At 43.5% G+C, this 24,343-nt stretch overlaps 1 protein-coding gene across 3 annotated transcripts in view; it reads left to right on the forward strand.

Annotated features, from left to right (window-relative positions):
• The window catches only part of GRIA2 (glutamate ionotropic receptor AMPA type subunit 2), a 106,801-nt gene that overhangs the window by 66,328 nt on the left and 16,130 nt on the right, over nucleotides 1–24,343 (forward strand). For all 3 annotated transcript variants that reach the window (XM_054989573.1, XM_054989574.1, XM_054989572.1), the window contains exons 4-6: nucleotides 962–1,158; nucleotides 3,531–3,584; nucleotides 4,570–4,731. In XM_054989573.1, coding sequence (XP_054845548.1) covers nucleotides 962–1,158; nucleotides 3,531–3,584; nucleotides 4,570–4,731 — 413 coding nt within the window. The remainder of the gene's footprint in view (nucleotides 1–961; nucleotides 1,159–3,530; nucleotides 3,585–4,569; nucleotides 4,732–24,343) is intronic.

Here is a 24,343-nt window from a genome sequence, read left to right on the forward strand (position 1 = left end):
TAGAGAGGCATGATGCCACTTCTGAGTTTTCTCTAGAAGTGACATCACACCATTGCCTGATGTTTCCCCCTGTGACGATTCCTCAGACTTTTGCCAGTTTGTGGCTGTTACTGGCAATCTTACATAGAGTCTATCCTCCAAAGCAGCCATTTTTTTCCAGGGATCTAATCTCTGTAGTCTGGAGATCTGTTGTAATTCTAGAAGATCTCCAGGCCCCATATGGAGGCTGGCAACCCTACAAAGGAGCCAGGCACTGTTCCTGATAATCTAGGAAGTGATAAACCGCAACACAACTCCAATGTGGCACAGAATATGTCAGCCAACTTCCAAAGAGGTGACAGGGCGACAGTCCACACAATAAGGCCAAGCAATTTGGGGACCAAGCAGGGAGATACAGAAGAGCTAACAACCACAAGCTACATTCAACTTCTCACCTTATCAAACAAGATATGACAAGGCTTCATGATCCTATGAGATCTGTCAGCAGAGAGAGAAAAAGGTGGGACCACTACAGGGTCTGTATGTCCCCACAATCCTTGGACAAGAAGAACTTTGTTCTTCACTCCCAATAAAGCAGATGGGCAAGATAACAATGAGAATGCGGGAAGAGGAGGTGGAGGGTGCTGTCAACTTTTTTCTTTCCTAAATTGAGACTAACAGGATGCATGAGATTGCAAAGTGAGGCACCTCCCCCTCTCCACATTTTGCTTTTTCATCTTCTTGGATAATATTTTGGTGGTTAACAAGTTACTAAATTATCGCAGAAATAAATTAAGCTTCTGTAGTTACTTAAAGGTTAGGAAGATACATGTGAATAAGGCTGTGGGCAAATGGGACTTTTCATCATGTCTTATTTAATATATTAAAATTATAATTCTTTTAATCCTAATTAAATAATAAACAAACAAACAAAGTTATCCATTTAGGTTTGAGTCTGTATTATCTGTTTCTATCTAATCAGGCTTATCAACGTTACAAGCTGTACTGGACACTGCCGCTGAAAAGAAGTGGCAAGTAACTGCTATAAATGTGGGAAACATTAACAATGACAAAAAAGATGAAACATACCGCTCATTGTTTCAAGATCTGGAGGTAAAAAAGGAACGGCGAGTCATTCTCGACTGTGAACGGGATAAAGTCAATGACATTGTAGACCAGGTTTGCTAACCTCTATTTTTCATTTTCTAGCAATGTGTGTGAAAGACGAAATCATGCCCTGCTGATTAAGCAGCGGGGAGTATTTGTGTTTGGACTAGCATTGGCAATCAATTATATTATCTTGTGCACGCTTTGGCAATAACAAGAATATTCTAGTTGTAAAGTCAAGTGAAACAGAAAATCCAGTTAATCAAATGAAACCCTAATTTTTATTTGTTACTATTAAATATTCTCTGTTTCTTATACTAGCTTGGATTCAAAGAGCTGCTTGTTAGGGATATAGATATAGATGATACAGATATTTTTGTCCTTTCCTGCATTTGCATAGGTGAGGAGACGGAATTTTATTGAATTTGTGGGCTTGAGGGCTCTACACTGAATATTCTTCTTCCGTCTTTATTTCCAAAAGCTAGAGACTGTTATTTTTGATACTGCAGCTGATGGAGATCTATAAAGGACAAAAATGCATCATTCTGATCATCAGATAAGATTAAAGTTCTGAAACTTAGTGAAGTGAGGGGGGCCTTGGATTGTTTTTGATTAATGACAGAGTTACTCCAGTTTAAGCCCATTGATTACTCCAATCTAAGGTCACTAATTTCAATCCTAACTGTTTAGGATTGTGTTGAAAAAGACTTACTCTGTCTAGTTAAACTGGGTACAGACCATTTAGGTCCATTGACACAAATACAAAGAAATCTGAAAAAATCCAAGTACTTCAGGCTGAGTTTCTTCCACAATCCTTTCTAGTATAAGTTAACAGAGAGCTCTTTCTCTTTTAAACATATGAATGATACCAGAAGGCTCTTTCAATTATGCAGCATCGAAACATTATATTAAAAATGAAATACAGAATTAGTGGCCTTTGTATTGGTGTCATTTGTAAATTTTATATTGTAAGAACAGAAAATTCAAGGTCATGGATAATGCTCATGACATTCCAATCAGCGAGTGCTTCTAATTCTTAAGAAAATGGCTATGACCCCAAGGTCTGGAATTTCACATGCACTGTTTTTAGCTATGCCCTGACCTGGGTGGTCCAGGTAGCCTGATCTCATCTGATCTCAGAAGCTAAGCACGGTTGGCCCTGGTCAAGGTTGGCCCTGGTCACCACCAAGAAAGGTGAAGGTTGCTACACAGAGGCAGGCAATGGTAAACCATCTCTGAACCTCTCTTGCCTTGAAAATCCTACAGGGTCACCATAGTTGGGCTGCAACATTCCTCTGGGGCAAGGTATTGATGGGTAACAAAGATACAGCTCACACTGATAGTTGCTGCTGAGGGAGTGTATATATTTTCCCACTGGATAACCTTTCTAAAGCTCCTATGTGCATAAAGTTTGCCTTTGCTTAGCGTAAATGAATTTGTTCACTTGGAAATAAATTGAGGTGGAATTTAGGTCCCATATCAATGTTACATCTCTGTGGCACAGAAGCCGTCTAAAACAACCAAGTTCAACCTATCTGGCCTGTCCCAACCTCATGAAGAACTGCTTCAGCACAAGCAGGTCACCACAAGAAATGTGGTCACGCAGTTCCCGAATGCATAATCTGTCACACCATAGATCTAACGTGTGCATTACCATTTGGCCCTTTCCTGAAAATGCTTAGGATTACAGCAGCATGTCAAACAAACTTGGGCTCAGCCTTCCTCGCCCCAAAGGTTTATCATCCGGATGGACCTTGAGCTGCGAGGCCCTGCTCTTATCATAAAGAAGGAACAGAGAGCAAGACCTTACCAGATGGTCCTAACTGGCAAGAGCACAAATTGAAAACAACAGTTTCTCCCATCTAAATAGTGAAGAAGTCGTCGATTTTTTGAAAATGCTACTTAAGAGAGTATTGGACACAGTATGTTGGGACCATCTATACAAGCCTTAGGAAATGGCAAGTGTATTGAAAGAATTGTTTGAATTGAGAAAGGTATGCTAAATCGCTCGTGGCTGAGTATTGTAACAAACAAGTTTTACTTTATTTATTTACTGGTTATTTTATTTATTGCCATCAAATCACAGCCAACTTATGGCAATCATGTGGGGTTTCCAAGGCAAGAGATGTGCGGAGGTGGTTGCCATTGTCTGCCTCTGCGTAGCAACCAAGGTCTTCCTTGGTGGTCTCCCATCCAAATACTAACCAGGGTTGACCCTGCTTATCTTCTGAGATCTGATGAGATTGGCCTAGTCTGGGCTATCCAGGTCAGGGCAACAATCTTTTATGACCATCACAAATTAAAATCTACATTTTTATATGCAATGAATTCATTCACTGATTAATTAATTAGTAATTATTTATGATATACTGACCAATTAACCATACTTTTAAAAATTAATTGTATCTTTTCCCAGTCAAATGAATTGTTTTTTTCTATTACAGGTCATTACAATTGGTAAACATGTAAAAGGATATCACTACATCATTGCAAATTTGGTAAGTATTTAATGCTAGCACCTGTACCTCACTGTGTAGTTTCCAATTTATTGACATTTGCAAAGCCTGGGGAGGCAGGTTGCAAAAAGCAGCCAAAATGCAGACTTCCAGGTGTGAGTGGGGTTGGCTAGAACCATGGTAGCAGTTATCCAAGCAGGGATGAGACATAGAGTCAAAACACACACAATGCACAGGCAAGTGTCATATCCTGCAAGGATCCCTGGGAACTGTAGTTAAAAAAACCAGCCGCACGATGTGAATCTCAGCTCAGCTGAGGAGAGGGACTTTCTCACACACACACCCTCTCTCTCTTTCTCTCTTTCAAAAATCCTCCAGGGACACAGAATGAGGTGGAAGGTTGTGGGGTTGGGAATGACATAACAAGAAAAAAGCCGAGGTGTTTTGCGAGCGAGAGAGAAACCCAGTCCCTCCCATTCTTTTTTCCCCCACCCCATCTCTTAAACTCCTGAAGGAAAACCAGCCAATTGGATTTTTGAAAGAGAATCTTTGAAAGGGAATCACTCTAGTCAAGTGGCTGTTTTTTGGAAGAAAATCCACTTCACTTGGTTTCCCTCCATTTTCTTGAGGGTAGGTGGGTAAGACTGCGATTCCCAGGAAAGATTGCGGGACCAGTCAAGTGCTCTTCATGTGAAGTTCATCTTGTGTGTTTCCACTCATAGGAAATGGTCCCATTAGGGAGACCATTGTCTATTGCTGGGCAGACTAGACCCCTCTATACTGAAGAAGAAAAGTAGAGGAAAGAGAGGAAAGAATGATGGAAGAGAAAGCAGAGTGGGGGCTGTAACAAAGACAAATATTGAACCTTGTGTTAAGAACACTGCCTTACTTGCATTGAGCTAAAAAAGTCCTTGTTTTATATTTCAAAATCAAAAGCGTACGTTGGTATAGCTTCCACTCTTGTCTTATTAAGAAGTGACAGAAAAGTTAATTAGCTGGCCAACTGACAAATGTTCTCCATGCACAGGGATTTACAGACGGAGATCTATCAAAAATACAATTTGGAGGAGCCAACGTATCAGGATTTCAGATCGTAGACTATGATGATCCTCTGGTGACAAAATTTATACAGCGCTGGTCAACTCTGGAAGAAAAAGAATATCCAGGAGCACACACTAGTACAATCAAGGTACACCATGTTGCATGTACACTACAAAAATAGAAACTAGGAGGACTGATATAGCAAAAATAGTTATGAAAACTATAGTACCTTAAAGATTAACAATTATATTGTGTGGCAGAAGCTTCTGTGGACCATAACATGAATTGTTATCCTCATCTGACAGGTGTATAGCAGTATAGCAAAAAATGCTTGTGAATCAGTGGGGCCGAAAGGCCAGGAAATGCAAGAGTCACGGTAGTTCAGTCATATTTTTATGCAGAGTCTCAGAGTATTCAAGGTAAAAAAAAGGGATCCAATCTGATGACATCTGCTAATGACTAGACTTTTCTCTGGCACAAAGATACTTCTGCTGATACAAGAGGCTTTTTCACTAGTAGAAGAGCCTCTTGTGTAGGCGGAAGGCTCCTTGAGATGGTGGGAAAAAGTGCTGCCATTAGAGGGATGGATCTGTGGGATCCAGTGCAGTGACTCATTCACAACAGCCACTGTTGACAATACTATACTTTATAGTCCAGTCCTGAGGGCCACTGCAGCGGTAGTGGCCAGCCACTGATATAATAGTGGCGGCACTGGCTGGATCCCCATGGATATTACGTGGGGTAAAAAACAACACATGCCCCTCCACAAGGTGCAAACAGCATAGTGAGTGTGCCAGAGTCCATAACAACCCTGGTGACCCCTACCAATCAGGCAGTGGTTCCTGATGACATTCCCTAAGTGGCACATACAGATGCAGCCAGCTATTGCCTGCCCATGTGTCCACTGTCCCTTCATGGAGCATCAGGGGACAAAGAAGAAAGACTCAGTGACAGCACAACTCCATTGGGGGCACGTGGCCTTATTGTTCCCCTTACAAAGAATGGTGCTCACACAGCAGACAGGGTGCCCACTTGTCTCCCTGGCAAGGGTCCAACAGGCAGTGCTGTACATGTGCACAACAATTCCTGCTCCCAGCCACACACTCCCAAAAAAGAAAAAAAGAAGGAAGAAAAAACTAGAGAGGCCAGGCTAGAACCCACAGCCCCCACACCCGGCAGATACAAAGAAGACGTGAGGCACTCTGCTGCAGGCCTGATATCACCACCCACCGTGTGGGGCTGAGCAGAGAACAGTGCAAAGACCGGCATGTCTTGGTGGAAAGGCACTGAGATGGCAAGGCCCAGGTTATTGGATCAGCCCCAACACTGGGAGAGGCCAGAGGCTGGCAAAAGTGTTGGAGCTGACATCTTGACCCGCAAACCACAAAAGGGAGAACAGGATGTCCCAGCTGATGGGCTGACCTGGACAGCTGTCCTTTTGGCTGAGACATCCAATCACAATTCCTTTGCACCATGTCTACTCTGAGCCCCCCTGTGCCGTTGCCACCAACATGGTTTATCAGGTGCCAGCAGTGCTGTGGGGGAGCATGAGACTTAGGGAACACCCCTCAAAGCAGATTCGTCTCCCCTCAGAGCACCCCAACCCACTCCCTGTGTGAGCTGCATACAGCAACAAGCAGAGCGCATGAGTGGGAAGGGGGCGGGGACTGCAGAGGGGTGGCCACGGCAGTGACTTGAAGAGGTGAGGTGCAACACATGAAAACTCAATGCGAACTGCATGTCATCAGTCTTTAAGGTGTTCTGGGATTGTGTTGTGTTTCGCAGCTAAAAAAAACAGAAGTCCAGTGGCTCCATGAGAACTGACAATATAGATTCCAGTATGAGCTTCCCTGAGCCAAAGCTCACACCGTCAGATGTGTGAAGGGGAGACCATCTGGACCATTCCAGAAAGCACAATGGAGAAATCACAGAAGAAGGGCAGAGAGCAGTGGTGGGTGAGGGTGGGAGGAGAGGGGAGAGGAAAGGAGCAAACCTCAGCCACTCAACAACAAACAGAGACAGGGATAGTGTTGTAGATCATTTCAGACTCAACTGAATAACAGCAGGCTCCACAAGCTGCTCCAAGATGGCATGGGGCATACTGCTGGGTGCAGCTAGCCTTGGCTGCAGGAGCCTGCACTGTCAATGCAGCATCCAGGGTGCATGCAAGGGGGATGGGGGGCAGACTCTCAGGCCAAGCCTGCTGGATCCCCTGTCAGTGCATGGCTGCTCCTTCGGTGCGCATCTTTGGAGATGGGGAAACTGTAGGGGCTCTGAAATAAAACATGTTCATCACCCAGCAAGGAAGTTTGCTCTTACCCTTGGCTGTAAGTGCTAAGCACCTCTCTGTGGTGTGAAGGGCCCTGTGCATTTCCTACCAGCAGCATAAAACATTGCATTGAAGACCTCAGAGTGCCATGCCACCCATCCTGACATCTGAGCTATGGGGCGTCCTGGTGCAGATTTATGTAGTGGGGGGATATGATTGGGTTTAAAGGATAGGGATTGGCTGCTTCTGGGGATGGACTGTGGTTGTAGTCAACATCCTGTGCTACACTGGGGCTTATGGACAGAACTGCACATGTTGGGGGACATTTAGCCTTTACTGTAGCATGGGTGCCTATGGGATAGGCTGCAGTTTTTGCTGGCATAACTTTCACCAGTTCTGGGGATCATTCCCAGGATTGGGGTATCTTAGAGAACCAACTAACTCCTGCCATGCCTGCAGTATTCCTGTGGGGGGGGGTCCATGATGTTGCAGGGCTGGCACCAGGTCACAGCAGGGCACTATACCAATGCATCTCGAGATATGCCAATGTAGCGGCTGGTTGACTCCCTGAGAGTTTCCTCCTCTCAAGACTGTGCTCTGCACGTTGCAATTGAATGATAATCACTTTATGTAATGAGGAAAATAGCTCAATCTCAAATGAGTCAGAATTCAATACAATTGAATTTGCTAACAAATTGTGGTCCAGAAGTTTCAAGCTGGGACAGCAGCATTAATATAATGTATGTAATTATGGGTTTTGTGGTGCAAGATTATTGAAGTCCTACATGAGATTAAAAATATATGACATAACAATGAAACTCAACATTGTGACATTGAGTGATTTAAAGGGAAACAGCAAGGCTCGTGATATTAACTCTGCAGGCAAAATCTTTGTTAGGCTGCTTTTGGAAAAAATCTGTTTGAATTGTCTGATTATTTTCATGTGTTCAAAGGGAGTATTAGTTGGTACCAGTGGCAATATTGTCTATGATTATAGTGCTAGTAGATTATAGGCAGCTAGATCAGAATCCACCATACAAATGGTGAAAAAAAACACCATCATCGTCCCAGGCAAATGAGCAAGTCTATCAGTATATGAGCTGGATTTTTATAAAACCTAAACTGTTAAAAATTAATGTAGATATTTGACAAGGTAATCTGAATAGTGATGCTATCATAGAAAATGAGATTATATAGGACTGAGTGCAAGCTTGTTCCTTAAAAAAAGGCTTGCATTATATTATGCAATTTTTTAAAGAGTAAAGAAAGGGTTCTGAAACTTGGTCACAGATTTAATAAGCCTCTGTTACTCAAGGAAATCATTGTATATGAAATCCAAAGCAGTGATGTCAGTCGTCTTAATATGCTTTAACTCTGTTAAGGATTACGCTGTAAGGATGTTATATCATCAGTAATGCTCTAGCACTTGGTTATGCTTTAACTATAGCTTTCACCGAATTCTAGAGCATTGCTGGCAAGACAGTGATGCCTCTTCTGGTCACTCTGGAAGTGACATCAGCACATCAGGATGCTGAAAATTGCCCTCCATTTCACCACCATTTTTCTCCTACTGCTCAGTAGAGCAGCAGCAGGAAGGGCTCATTGGAGGTGAGAAATCCCCCACTCCCAATCGAAAAATGGCAACCTTGACTATAGGTCTTTGCATATGACCAACAAGGTTGTATATAGAATTTGCCATGGTGAGGCAGCACAGTCAGTCACATAGATTGAGCCCTGCCTAGTTACTACTAGAGATGGGCATGAACCACAAAAAAATCATGATTCATGGATTTTCACGAACCAGGTACCACGAACTGGCACAAACTGCCACTTAGCAGTGGCAGGGAAAGGGGCATGTAACAGTTTAAAGGGCCCTTTCCTGCCTTTCAAGTGGCAGGTCCCTTTAAATTATCAGCTGGCAGGCAGCAGGGGGGGAATCCCCCCTTCGCTGCCTGCCAGATGATAGTTTAAAGGGACCTGCTGCTTGCAAGTGGCAGGGCCCTTTAAACTGCCCAAACCCTACCCCCACCCCAGCGCCGCACTTACCTTGCCAAAAACAGCCGAAAACAGCCTTCCTGTCCCTCAAATGGTGGCTGTGGCAGCCAGTTGAGGGGCAGGGAGGTAGTTTTTGGCCTCCTCCACCATGGCTGCCGTTTGAGGGGCAGGGAGGCTGTTTTTGGTGGTGGCGGCAGCCGAAAACGGCCTTCCTGCCCCTCAAATGGCCACCACGGCCTCCATTTGAGTGGCAGGAAGGCTGTTTTTGGCCTCCTCTGCTACCCTGTGGACCCACGCAGTGGCGGAAGAGGCCAAAAACAGCCTTCCCACCCCTCATGGGAGGAGGAGGAGGATGCCTTGGGCCCACACGGCGAGGTAAGTGTGGGGCTGGGGCTGGGGGTGGGGTGGGGGTGGGACTTGGGGGCTGGGGCTGGAGTTTGGGTAGTTTAAAGGGCCCTGCAGCTTGCAAGTGGCAGGCCCCTTTAAACTATCAGCTAGCTGCTGGGGGGGATCCCCCCTTGCCACCTGCCAGCTGATAGTTTAAAGGGACCTGCCGCTTGCAAGCTGCAGGAAAAGTTTTAACTGCCCCTTTACAACTGAAACGAACCAGTAGACCAGTTCGTGGAAGTTTGTGGAAAAGAGCTTCCACAAACCACTGGTTCACGTGTTTTGGGGGGGCATAATTCGATTTGTGCCCATCTCTAGTCACTACATGGCAATGAAGGCTAGTGTACAGACTGGTTTCTTCTCTGTCCACAGTTAGCACTCAGTTATGCAGGCTGAATGTTGCAAAATATGTCACTTAATGGCCACTGCTACTGTTATGTGCTCACAATGTCAGTACTTGTCACAGAGAATTTGTTCTTTTGTTTATTAAAATATTTATACCTTGCCTTTCCTCATGGCTCAGGGTGACTTATATGTAATAATTAAAACACTAGAGATCAAAACCAAATAAAATTAAAAACCAAACTCTCCTAAAAGATGCCTGTTGTTCATATCCCCTCAAAAGCCCTGGTAAATAAGCAAGACTTGCAGTGCCTAGTGAATATCTTTAATGAACTCCCGGAATTCTGATTGCAAAGGCCCAGGCTCTGATGGATGTTAGGGGACCATGCTAACAGTGAAATCCTAAGCACAGTTACTCTAGTCTAAGTCCATTGATTTCAGTGGGTTTAGACTGGAGTAACTCTGCTTAGGATTTCACTGTAAGTGAAGGAACAATCAGCAAGTGGCAGCCTGCCTGAAGGAAGTAGTTGGCTGATGAGAATAAATGGGAAGAGATGTTCCTTCAGGGTGTTAGCTATAAAGAGAAGATATGAATGGCTGATGGATGCAATATTATTTTGAGACAGCTGCAAATGTGTCCAGCTATAAGTGTAAGAATTAAGGTAATGCAAGAGTTGAGCTCAGTTTGGACTGACTGACAAGTGGAGTCTTAGAGAAAAAATCGTGAGCCATTAAGATGAAGCTCATTTACTTATAAATGAATTCCTGTTTTGGTGAAGGAACTTTTAACATAGCTAAACAGTAATTATGGAATAGGCAGATGTTCAGAGCAGTTTACATTAATTTAAGAGCAATTTTGTTATAGAGTACATGGCTCTTTCTATTTTCTGGAGCACTCCATGTGAGTTTTCAGGTTACCTGAAGACATCATTTATTGAATATAGTCGGGTCATTTCATAGAAAAAGAGCTGCAGGAACTCATTAGCATAATATTAGCATAGGCCACACCCCTTGACATCCCCTGGAAGTGATGGCAGCAAAACACAGATTTTTAAAAATAAATGTTGCAAGTGCACACTTTACATCTGGGGAGGGGGAACATACAGTAACAAGAACAGGAGAGTTTTTCTAGACAGATTAGAGCTCAGAAAGCCAGCAAAACACAGATACTGGGGAGGGGGGAGATATACTCACCACTGCTTTGCAGGCCCATAGGAATGCCTGCGCAGGCCGCAGTGGTGCCAGCTGGCCATGGGGCCTGCTCCAGAGGCCATCGCCAGCCGTGCGCCTCTGTGACCAGCCTGCAAGCCGGGAGGATGGCCCGTGCAGGCTGCAGTGGCACCAGCTGGCCACGGGGCCTGCTCCGGAGGCTGCTGCCAGGTGCATGCCACCATGACTGGCCTGCAGGCCAGAAGGATGGGCTGCTCAGGCTGCGGCGGCGGTTGGCCATGGGGCCTGCTCCGGGTGGTGATGAGGTGCTGCTGCTGCTGCCACCACTGCCACCTGCTGAGGGGAGGAAAAGGAATCACGTGGGTGGGACCACCACCCATGTGATCTCTTTTCAGAGGTTCCGCTGGGACGCATTCTGGCGCGTTCCCCCTCAAAATGAGCCCTGAATATAGTATTTATTTTAACGGTTAGAGCCTTTTTCAAATACAAGATCCCATCAGGGGTGGCAAGGTAGTTCACTTTCTTCTAAGCAGAAATGTTGTATGGTTGTCTTTGTAAAAACACTTCAGGTTCTGTGACAACTCATTAGGAATATATATGAAAATTTCTGACAAAAGACAGAGAGAGGAAAGAGAGATGGTGGGCTCCAAATCCTTTCCCCATCTCTCTTCCATGCCCCCTAGCTCATTCTTATGACAGGATAGGTAACTCTAAAGCAGAGCACCTGTTCCAGTTGTTGTGAAATAAGGGAAGAAGGGGGAACTCTGGAACAGCACTGAAGGGGGATATACAGGTAGATGAGCCAAGAAAGGTTTCCTTCCTTCCTTGCCCTTCTAGTCTCCCTGGTGAATCACTGAAACTGGATACAGAGAAGAAAAAGTAAAATGAGACTAGCGATGAAGTAAGCAGAAGTGAATAGATCTTTTGCTGTTTTCTCACAGATGCTCTACCTGCCTCAGGTGTTGGTTATGTGTGAAGAAAGCTCTGCCCTACCCTGCCACTTAATAGTCCTTGCATCATGGCATTGATTTTATTTATTTATATTAATTAAAAATATTTATGTGTTATTTTTCTAGTAACTTTTACTTGGCATCCGTTTAAACCATTCCAAATATAAAAAATACAACAATAATAAACAACTTTGGACAAAGGGCCCTGGGAGGGAAAGTACCAACTCACTGGATTGCAAGACGTGATCATGATGTCAGAGTCACATGGCTTCAGAATCACATGACTGGAAGAGGGAAAGCCAGAGTTTTGACCTCATCAGTGTCTACACCAGGGATAGGTAACATGAGGCAAGCACAAGGCAGTGTACCACAGCGAGGAACAAGCCAAGGATCAGAGGCATGGAGGAATCCTCTCCACACCAAGGACTTCAGAGAGCCAGTATGGTGTAGTGGTTAAGAACAGCAGGACTCTAATCTGGAGAGTCATGTTTGATTCCACTCCTCCGCTTGAAGCCAGCTGGGTGACCTTGAGTCAGTCAGAGCTCTCTAAGCCCCACCTGCCTCACAGGGTGATTGTTGTGAGGATAATAGCACACTTTTAAACCACTCTGAGTGGGTATTATGTTGTCATGAAGGGCGGTGTATAAACTAAATAACAACAACAACAACAACATTCAATTTATATACCGCCCTTAAGGACAACTTAATGCCCACTCAGAGTGGTTTACAAAGGATGCCATTATTATCCCCACAACAAAACACCTTGTGAAGTGGGTGGGGCTGAGAGAGCTAGAAGCTTTGACTGACCCAAGGTCACCCAGCTGGCTTCAAGTGGAGAAGTGGGTAATCAAACCCGGTTCTCCAGATTAGAGTCCCATACTCTTAACCACTACACCAAACTGGCTATGTTATTATTAATGTTATTATTATCTTGCTTTGTTACTGCTCCTGTCAGCATATGTTCAGAGAAGCAGAAAATGTGGCCTTCTTGCTTTCTATGATGCATTGCACCCAACTCTTTCCTGTGGTTTAGACCATCTTCCAAACATTGCAGCCATTCAAGTCTTTTGTCCAGAAGTACACTCACGCATGTAGGTGTTTTGAGGAAAATGTGAGGAGGACTAAAGCTGGGGTCAAATGCTTCAGCATCCTCTCGGGCAGCTTGCAAATGAAAGTAAAGATCGATGCTTGGGAAATTCTTGTCACGTGCTTTTTATTGCTGATATTTTGCCCTTGTTCATTAATCAGTGTATCCCTGGGAAGGCAGCATAGAAATTTTCTAAATAATAAATAAATATTATAGTAATATACTGAACCTTGGCTAAAGTTCACAGATATGAGACATTTTATTTATTTATATCTAGAAATCTACTGTTTAGTAATTAATGCTTGCTTTGGAGGATGCCCCATAAACCATTTGGTATTTGCCTCAAGCCTGCAGTTATTTCAGATTGCATATAAATGATTACTGTAACAGCAGGAAAAATTGCCTAGCTCAGCGGTGTACTGTAGCATAATTTAGTTACTGACTAGTCTCTGAGCAAGGAATGCTAAATCATTCCAAAGACAAATTTAATTTGGCAAACTTTGAGCCATGTATGATCAATGAATGGGTGATCAAGAAGGAGGGGCAGATGGTGCAATAAAGGCTTGGCACATTTATTCACTACTCCAGTTGAACTACAGCACGGGTTTGATCCTTTACTGGAGAGATAGGGGATCTGCTTGAAGTAGACAATATGCTGTTCAAGGTAGGAATTGCTGAGTCAATGATGGTGAACAAGGCAAGCGTAATAAGAACAAGTAAAACCCAAAGAATAATTTTGAGGTTGCTTTTAGGATAGTTACATACAATGGATTTCCTCATGATACCTTGAAGAACGAAACAAAGTAATGCAAACGGAATTCAGCGAAAGGAATGTAACTTACCTGTCTTCCTTTTCTGACTGTAACCCACTGTACTTACCTAAAACTCTATCTCCAGGAGTCAGAGGAACTTCAGAGACAGCACTGCGTGGGATCAGCTGCTAGGGTTGCCAGGTGCCCGTTTCCCCCCAGAAAGTCCATTTTTTTCTGGGACTGTCTGGGGAAAATGTGGTTAAAATACTTGACATATAAAGGTCGGGTATTTTTGTGCATAAGGGAGGAAGGGTGGCTGGCTGGCTGCTGGTGTCCACAAGCCGGCAGCAGTGCCAGCAGGCCTTTCTGTGCAGCCTCTGCCTCCTCCCTTCCCCCTGCTTCCAGCACCCAGCCTCCTCCTCCTTTTTTATGCAATCTGGCAGTGGGAGGAGAGAATTGGTAAAAATCAAAAGGAGTCCAGTAGCACCTTTAAGACTAAGCAACTTTATTGTAGCATAAGCTTTCGAGAATCACAGTTCTCTTCGTCAGATGCATGGAGGGCAAGAAGAAACTGGTCAGATATAGAGGAGGAGAGGGGAGGGAGGAGTAGATGCAAACAGCTCCTTCTGATAGGGAGATCAGTTTGCTTCCGTAAAGGAAATCAGTTACTTTTGATAATGAGATAACCATTTATAGTCCCTATTCAGTCCCAGCTTGACAGAGTCAAATTTACATATGAATTCCAATTCAGCAGTTTCCCATTGGATTTTGTTTTTGAAAGGTTTCTGTTGAACTACAGTGACCTTTAAGTCTTTGATGGAATGTCCTGGTAGACTGAAGTGTTCTCCCACTGGTTTCTGGACGTTGCCATTTCTAATATCAGATTTGTGTCCATTTATTCTTTTGCATAGAGGTTGGCTGGTTTGTCCAATGTACAGAGCAGATGGACATTGTTGGCACATGAGGGCATATATCACATTGGAGGATGAGCAGCTGTAAGAGCCAGAGACAGTGTAGTTGATGCCATTGGGTCCTGTAATTGTGTTCCCTGGGTAGATATAAGGGCAGAGTTGGCATCTGGGTCTGTTGCAGGGCCTGGTACCTGTGCTGGTGACTCTGCTGGCCGATTCATGATTGTAAGTGAGAAGTTGTTTAAGGTTGGGGGGCTGTCTGTAGGCAAGGAGAGGTCTTCCACCCAGGGCTTCTGAGAGAGAGGTATGTAGCTCACTGATGATACGTTGGATGGGTTTGAGCTGGGAACTATAGGTGACAACCAGTGGTGTTCTGTTGTTAGTTCCTTTAGGTTTGTCCTGGAGCAGGCTGTTTCTGGGTACTAGTCTGGCCCTGTTGATTTGTTTCCTCACTTCATTTGGTGGGTGCTGTAGTCCCAAAAATGCTTGTTGTAAATCTCTTAAATGGGAGTCCCGATCAAGAGCATTGGAGCAGATACGGTTGTAACGTAAAGCTTGGCTGTAGACAATTGACCGAGTAGTATGTTTAGGGTGGTAGCTGGAGGCATGTAGATATGAGTATCGGTCTGTGGGTTTCCTGTATAAGGTGGTATTTATCCATCCATTATGTAGTTGTACAGTGGTGTCCAAGAAGTGTACCTGTTGTGTAGAGTGGTCCAGGCTCAGGTTGATAGTAGGGTGAAAGTTGTTGAAGTCCTGATGAAATCTCTCAAGGGCTTCCTTCCCATGGGTCCAAATGATGAAGATGTCATCCAAGAATCTTAAGTATAGTAGTGGTTTCAGTGGATGGGAGATGAGGAAGTGTTGCTCCAAGTCCGCCATGAATACGTTAGCATTCCCCCCTCCCCCCCATCAAGTTTTTTCCCATTGGAGAGAGTCCAGTCTAAATTTTTAAGAGCTGCCCTCTGAGTTCCGGGGGGGGGGGGGCGCTAAATGCTCTGATTTGTCTGGAAACTAGCTCAATAACCATTGAAGCCAGAATTACACTTGCCTCACTTAGATATTGGCTCATATCAATTTCAGCTCTCATGGTCTGATTCACTTGATTCTACTGGACAGTTTTCAATCTGTGGACTGCTGAGGGCAGTCCACAATAAATTACACCTTCTTGGTTTTTCCCCTCAAGCTATTCTGGCTATGAATGGGGACCAGGCCAAGTCTGTCCTGAAACAAAGACTATTCGATATAGAGAAACAGACTGATCTGGCCAGATCTCTGGCCCTTGTAGCTCCCGAGCACACTAGATTTCACTTGCCTTCCCTTGTTTATATAACCCATATTGAGGACCATAAGCTCAGGAGAGCTTTTACACTAGCTAGGTGCTCAGCACTTTCCTCAGCAGTGCTAGAGGGCCACTATAAGGGAGTCCCTTTGGTGCAGAAGATGTGCCAGTGTGACGCAGGGGAAGTTGAAACCATGGTTTTTAGGTGCCCCTGGTATCAGTTTGCTCGCGCCAAATATATTTCTCCACTAATAAAGGCATGGCCAGGCTGGTCAGAATAAAACTGTATCATGTACAGTTAAAATAAAACTGTATCTGATGAATCCCAGACTATTACTGCTAAGGTAGCCAAATTCTGTGTCACTTGCTACGTAACCCAAAAAGATCGTGTAAATGCTCTTATGTTTGCTAATGGATGAGGTTCCAAATCTCTCTTTTAGATATTTTAACACTTTCATATGTATTTACCTACCCTTTTATCTGTACATTGTTTATTGTATATTTTTTAGCTAGTTTTTATCTTTTTGTAATTACTATTTTATGCTCTTTCAACTTTTAGAGGGATGTTATACTGGCACAGTGCTGTAATAATAAACTTGAACTTGAGATCCTTTATAAATGATAGTATAAAAGATACTTTGCTCTAGAACGTCGTTTCCAGCTTCATAATATTTCTCATTAGATACATAACAAAATTTGGGATTTCTGCCTTTGCATGACTGTTCAAAACACTTGAATCCAAGAATGGTGTTTGTAATTTGCTCATCTATTTATTACGATATGTTTTTGCTACTTTCACAAACATTTTTATTATCTTACAAGGAATTGTTTCCCAATGAAATACAAATACTCACTTGATGAAAAATATTTATTGAACAAACATCAGGGCAAAGCAGTGAAATACATTTCTTAGTGAGCAGGAAACCTTTATGCTGCCACCATGATCTGTTCAATTAATTTATGCGCAGCTTAATGAGAGAAAAAATGAGGGAGAAATAACACAGAATAAAAAAATAGATACAATATTTGGAAATGAAAATGTAAGCCAGTCTGTTATACTAGTTAAGAGTGTCAGACTAGGATTTAAAAGAATCCCACAGATTCAAATCCCCACTCTACCACTAAAGCTTGTTGGGTGACCTTGGACCAGTGGCACACTCTGAGCCTAACCTACCTCATAGTAATGTTGTGAAGATAAAACAGAGGAGAGGAGAACGGTGTAAGCACTTCAGGTCCCCACTTGGGAGAATGGTAAAGCATAAATTTAGTAAATAAATAAATAGAAACAGAGTAGGTAAAAGGAATCAACACTGATCCGTGAGCAGAAATCTCTCTACGCTTCCCTGCATTTTTTTCCATGATGCTTGAAGGTTTCTTTTTTAAATATGCCCCTAATACTAAAGTGAAAAACCCCTGATTCTAAAATGACGTGAAAGAACCAGACTGAAATACTTGTTGTTTTGTCTGTGCTTGGTTTTCCCAGTGGACTGTTTCTGGTTGGCCTTAACGGTATTATGCATCAAGACCCTGAAGTCAGAAGTAAACAAAGTTTACTTTCATGTAGTAATTTATGATTAAACTAGACAATAGCTAGATTTTCATAGTAGTATATAATATTGTTACTTTTGTAATGTCCAGATGACACATGACCAATTTTTTGAGATCACCTCCATTACTGTGTTTTGTCTTAAGCTCTCATTGGCCAAGAACACCATCTTGTTTAATCAATCTTTTAGCTAGATGGACGCAACAAGGACAAATTTGTGGGAAGAGTTCAGTGGTATGGTGGAATACTTGTAAAATGTTTCTCTTCAGACCAGGGCTTTTTTTCTGGGAAAAGAGGTGGTGGAATTCAGTGGGTCGCCCTCAGAGAAAATGGTCACATGGCTGGTGGCCCTACCCCCTGATCTCCAGACAGAGGGGAGTTTAGATTGCCCTCCGTGCCGCCGAGCGGCACGGAGGGTGATCTAAACTCCCCTCTGTCTGGAGATCAGGGGGTAGGGCCACCAGCCATGTGACCATTTTCAAGAGGTTCCGGAACTCCTTTCCCCCGCGTTCCCACTGAAAAAAAGCCCTGCTTCAGACTATCAACTGGTAGCCCAGGCTGATCTGAAATTCTGGGATTTTTTGCTGGATATAGTCTTGTTGAAGTAGCCATGAACTGCATGTGATTTTCAACACTTTACCACGTTATCTTGGTAATGACAAAACCTACCTTGGGTCTAGGGAAAAGAAGGATTAAAATGTTATTATTTAACAAAGGAAAGTTAATTGTTCTAGGCAACTGTGGCAGTGAATATTTCCATAGTTTGTACAGGATTATTTATGGAGTTACTGTGTTTTTGTATGATGGGAGAACAATATTAATCCACCAGGATCATTGTGCCAAAGGAAAATAACTGTTCATTTATTCAAAATGTACAGATTGGAATCAGGTTGCTTGAAAGATATCAATTCTGTAACTAAAATATGGCATTTAAAATATCAAAAATAATAAATCGCCGAGAAGCTAAATTTCAAGAGTGGAAATAGGTTGGAATTTAGGCAGGGGCTGAATCCTCATGTCCTGGCATAGCGCTAAACTGCCGGAACGGTAGCGTCTTCCTGGTGCGATTTCTGACGTTATTGCACCATATGACGCAATGACATCAGAAATCGTGCCAGGAAGACGCTATCGTCCCTGCAGTTTAGCACTATGCCAGGATGTGTGGATTCAGCAAAGGGCTAAAGAAAGATAAGGAAGACTTGTTCAGGGAATTGGGTCAAGGCTGTGTAATAATTGTGACATACACGCACATACATCATCCTGATGAGACAAGGAAAACATGAGAACTCCAGGTTTAGAAAGATAGTCAGTGAGAAATATTTTGGGAGTAGCACTTGAGACCCATCATCACATCCAAAAGACCCTTAGGGAGAAATATTGGCAACTTGGCTTACTTTCTGCACCAGCTGGCTTTCAGCAGTGCTAGGAAGCAGATACAGTGACCTGGTAGGTAGAAGATAAAGAGAAACAGCGTCAGTTTTGGCCAAATGTGCATACTTTGGGGAAGAGAATATAATGGTCAAATAGTCATGAGTAACCTTATTTCAGAATGAATAAAAAGAGGATTATTTTAGTGATTGGGCGAAGGGACTGGGAAATAGAGATGGGCACAAACAGCAATATGAACCAAAAAAAAGCCACGAACAGCCCAATCTGCTGTTCACGAGCAAGCTGTTCGTGAGGCCTCGTTCCTGGCGAACATGTGTTTGTTCCAAGCCCTCTTCATGGCGTTCGTCAGCTGTTCGTAAAGCCAGACAGTCTGGCGCCTTTCAATCAATTCCCCTGGCAACATAGGCATGGACTGTCTGAACTCTGTCTGAACTCCTTCTGGCTTTCCTTTTGGCTTGTACCCCTCAAAGTAGCTTCCAGCAGATAGTCCAGTTTTTTTCCACTTTGAAAAGAAAATGACAGGAAAGGGAGGGACCCATGGATCATGGCTTTCCCAGGGTCCAATCTCTCTGAAACTTGGGGGGTCTTCAGTGGACAGTGAGGACTATTTCCCCAGCAAATTTGGTGGGTAGTGGACATTGGGAAGGTCAGTTTGTAACTCCTCAATTAGCTTCCAGAAGACAGTCCAGTTTTTGCCAATGTGAAAAGAAAATGTCATGAAAGGGGGAGACCCATGGACTCCTTTCCCCGGCTCAAGTTCAGCTAAGTCCCAAGGGGGCCGTTCTGGCTCCCACGAATCTCCAACTACGAACATGTTCGTGAACATGTCATGTCCATCAATGTTCATGAATCTCCGTTTGTGGATGGCAACGAACAATGAACATCGTGTTCATTTTTCCCCCTTGTTCGTGCCTATCTCTACTGGGAAACTCATCATTGCCCTCTCTCTCTTCCCATAATGAAAGTCTTGAGATAGATGTTGAGCACCACCTACAATGAAGAAAGTCCCAGTTTACCTCAAGTAGCAAACAAGAACTGCCAAAGAGGAGCATATGCTCTTCCAAGAGCAATTATAACCACCAGGTAATTGCTAGACTTTTTTCTAACTCACAAAGCAATTACCTGGGTAATTGCATTGTTGCTCAGAAATAGCACAGGAATGATAAAGGAAGTAATACAGCAATAATAATTTCATGGGCCTAGATGTCAAGCAGTTGAAGAACATAGACAAATTGTCTGTTTGGGAAAGAGATCATGCTTCTAACTTATACATATAAATAACAGCAATAGGGGGATTAAAATACAAACATTGTGAGGAAAAGATATTTGGCTCCTATGTACAAAGAAGTATAAAAAGAACAGTCAGATTTTTATTAGGAAGTCAGCATTCTGATGGCTCAGAACAAGAGAATTATTTCCGATGTTGTTCCATACGAAGCACAATCACAGAACAGATTGCTCTTTCAAGATGTACTCCTCCGTCCTGACTCTGAGCTCTTGAATGTTTCTTTTTGGTTGAAATGTTAAAGTTGTGTCTCTGACCAAGTTCAGTCATGTGCTCAAGTTTGTCTCCTTGATTTCATTTACATTTTCATTGCACATAATTTCTTTTGTTTGCATCCTATTTCTGCTCTTAAAATACAGGTCCAATTAAATACCTTTCTGGATCTTGAAAACAAATGTAAAGCATAAGAAGCCTGAATTCACAATGTTGACCTTGGTAGGATAGAAGCACTGGATACCTCAAAAATAATTTGCATAATTTTGCATAAATACAGGTGTTGAGTAAAATATACTTCTGGTACAGGTGTACACAGAACTCAATACATCATGAGTTTGATTGCTTTGGCTGTTGAGTGTTATCTTCAACAAAACTTTTCTTTATAGAATGTGGCAAAATAATATAATAATAATTTTGAAAAGAATATTTAAATATTTGAAATATATAATTTGGGGGTTGGATCCAATGATTCCCTTTCATTAGAGGAAAGTTTGCCTCATTGGAAAAAGAGTACTAGTTTGGTGTAGTGGTTAAGAGCGTGGGACTCTAATCTGGAGAACTGGGTTTGATTCCTCACTCCTCCACTTGAAGCCAGCTGGGTGACCTTGGGTCAGTCACAGCTCCCTTAGAGCTCTCTCAGCCCCACCCACCTCACAGGGTGTTTTGTTGTGGATAATAATGGCATACTTTGTAAACCACTCTGAGCTGGTGTTAAGTCATCCTGAAGGGTGGTATATAAATCGAATGTTGTTATTATTATTACTAGATGGAAGGGAGTTGTTGGATCATTACTCCTATGTAACAGGCCTGTGTTGTGCTCTGTAAAGAAATTCATTTTGGAAGCTGTATCATTTTCCTATTAATTCTTCCCTCTGTTTTCGTTACATCCTATTTATAGGTAATCATATAATCTAGCCAAGAGATTTTCTTGTGCTTGAGATCTAATGCAATAATTAAATCCTGCCACCAGCTTTTAGTTTTAAATGTGCAAATTCTGATGGAGTGGTGTTTATATTATAACTAGATTTTTACAGTTAATCTTCAAACTGCACTAAAGGTTGACATCTCATTACTGGCCATGAAACACAGAAGCCCATCCAAACAGCAGATGTAGAACCCTTTGGCAAAGCTCCTGAAATTCTCTCGTGACTATAAATGAGGGAGGTTAATTAGGCTTCTAACAGGATAAAACCTACGCACAGAGAAGATTCATATAGTGATTTCCTTATCATGGAGCTTATCAACAGAGATCAATTTGCTAAGTTCTGAAATAAATAATGTCCAAATTATGCCAGAAGAACAGAAGTTTTCAGATGCTTATCATCTTATACCAGAGATTCTCTACCCTTGAGGTACAAAAACTGCCAGCTACCAACTACTTGGGTGCCACATGACCAATTCCAGTTGTTGTTCTTTTGTTGTAACATTCCAAAGAATGACCAACCCCCCCTTAACTTCCTTCAGATCACTGTTAAACATCTAATCCAAGTAGTTAGTTATATATTCATAAACAAAGTTTCAAACAGGAAATGATAGGCGTTCACAATGTTAATTTTGTGGTTTGTTTGGTTTTTTGCTTCACTTGACTCAGGCCATTTTCACACTGCTTACTGGCCACGGAACATTGTGGCGAGCTCCCGGAATGACAGCGTGAAAATGGCCTCAGTGGCCTCAGTGGCGGTGGTGTGAAAAGTTTGTGCTGGACCCCTGTGAGAAGCACTTCCACAACCAGGTCCTCATACAGGGCAACCAGATTGCAGTGTCAATGACAGTACTGAAGTCAATTTGATAGTAACTTTTCAAAAACACTAAATAACAGGGGCAACACAAATACATCAGAAGGAGGCAAAGTGCCATGGATGATAAAAGTGAAGAACACTACTTAAATGAAGGCTGGGGGCGGGAACTACTTCTTTCTCAATGGTTAAAAACTTGCAGTTTGACTTGGTTTGCATGTATCAATTGCCATGCGGAGGCCAGTTTAAATAGTCCATGTGGTGGCTGTTACCTAATGGTGAAAAAATTGTGTCCTCACACCACATGGATCATATGATTCATTTTTCCTTTACCACCAGCCTTTACAGGGCAACTGCAGCAATACTCTTAAGGAAATATATCACACAATTAATTTCTGTTTTATCCTAATTACATACAGATTGTGTGATGGTGGTAATGGTACTCATTCTGCAGAGCAGCTGCACCTATCTTTGAGTAGACACTGGTATTTGTGGGTAGGGATTATAAACTGTTTCTGGAAGGGAACATGAGTTGGACTGTAGAATTCCTTTCCACCAAGTCTTCCTCTAACAGAGAAAAAACTTCCTTCAACAAAGAGACTTTTCTCCATTAGAAGACATCTTTCTCTATTGAAAGAAGACTTAGGTGAAGAGTGTCATTGGATCTAACTTAGCACAATGGATCATAGGATCCAACTTTAAACTAAAACACTGTTTGGCACATTATTTAATTGATCAGATCTACATCCTGATTGATAATATCACAATGTCAAGAAGTCTAGACATCATAAATATTGTCAGGGCTTGCCGCAGCTGCCGCTGGGCGTGGCACTGGGCGGTCTGCTCCTGACATCACAGGGGGGCCAGGGACTCTGCAGGACCCTGCTCTGTGGAAGGAGGCGTGGTATACATCACCCAGACTCCCTCTCAATCCACTCGCTGGCCTGCTCAACCTGGCCTGCTTACCCTCTGGGTCCTCCATCTCCTCCTTCCAGAACTCTCCTCCAAGCCTCCACCCTTGCATCCTACTGCTCTCACTCCACATCATCACTCCTCACTCACACCCACCACCGCAGAGCACTTCCCAGCCACCCTTTATAGGGTTTCCTTTCTCCACCCCGCCCTCCTTCCAGGCTTGTTCCCTCTCCTGACTGGGCCCAGCTGTGCATCCCTCCAGGTGTTTCCCTCCAACCACTAATCCCTCCTGGGCCCTTTTGCCATGCTGGCAGGGTGGGGTTGAGTGCGAGCCATCCCCAGCTGAGGGCTCCTTGGCCTTGCTCACGAGGAGCTGCCCCAGCCAGCCCTTGTGCTATTGAGCTTGCCTGGCCTTGCTCACGAGGAGCTGCCCCAGCCAGCCTCTGAGCTACTGAGCTTGCCTGGCCCTGCTCACGAGGAGCTGCCCCAGCCAGCCTCTGAGCTACTGAGCTTGCCTGGCCCTGCTCACGAGGAGCTGCCTTAGCCAGCTTCTGCGCTGCCTGCTCAGCAATGCTGGGCGGGGTTACCCATCTCCTACCCCAGAATGCCTGTGGCAGACCCCCCTGGAGAGGCTTGGCTTCTAGCAACTCCTGAGCCAGGCTGCTGTCTTCTAGCCATGGTGTGGCTCTGGGCTGCAGCGGCGGCGTCCTCTCCCTGCCAGGTAAGGGCTCTGCTTGGGTTGCTGCTGCTGCTGCTGCTGCTGGACTCACCTTCTCCCTGCTGTGTCCCTTTCCCTCTGGCCTGCTTAGCCCCCTCTCTTCCCCCTGGAGGGTGGGGCTGGCTGGTTTCTCCTTGCCCCCTCCACCCCTCTGAGGTACTGGCCTTTTGCCCCTTCCCCATGGAGTAGGTAGGTTCTGGCCCTGGTTGCCGGCTTGGGGGGTGGAGTTGCTGCCACCCTTTTGTCCCCTGCTGTTCCCTCTTGTCAAGTCTGGGGGCTGGGGCTCAGACCCCGGACACATATTACTTTGATCATAACAAGGAATACAGAAGCCATGTGTGAAAGCTGTACACATCAAATGCTATACCCAATAAAACAGACTTCGATCAATCAAATTTATTATACAGTCAAAGACCAGCATAAAAGAAATACTACAAAATTACAGAGTTAAAATCATTAGTAAAAATAGCAAAAAAAAATTAAAATAGTTAATTAAAACAGTAATATAAAAGGGTGGTATTTACATGAACTCTGATAATGAGAGCATTTGATGGATTTTATAGGCTATTGCACAAAATTTTGCAATTGTTGGATTGCCATTTTCTAGATGTAGCCTAGCATATTCCAAGCTCATTCTTCCAGGTATGCTATTGATCAAAGGAGTAATAAGCTTGATGCGAGCATCTTGATAGAAGGGACAATGTAGAAGAACGTGATCTACAGTCTCAATTTCTCCTTGAACAGTCTTTGCAGGGGCAAAAACTTTTCTCATAGGCAATTCTGTTAAACCACCCATCTAAAACAGCAGAG

Source organism: Eublepharis macularius, chromosome 10 (assembly GCF_028583425.1).
Source record: "Eublepharis macularius isolate TG4126 chromosome 10, MPM_Emac_v1.0, whole genome shotgun sequence".
NCBI classification, from domain to species: domain Eukaryota; kingdom Metazoa; phylum Chordata; class Lepidosauria; order Squamata; family Eublepharidae; genus Eublepharis; species Eublepharis macularius.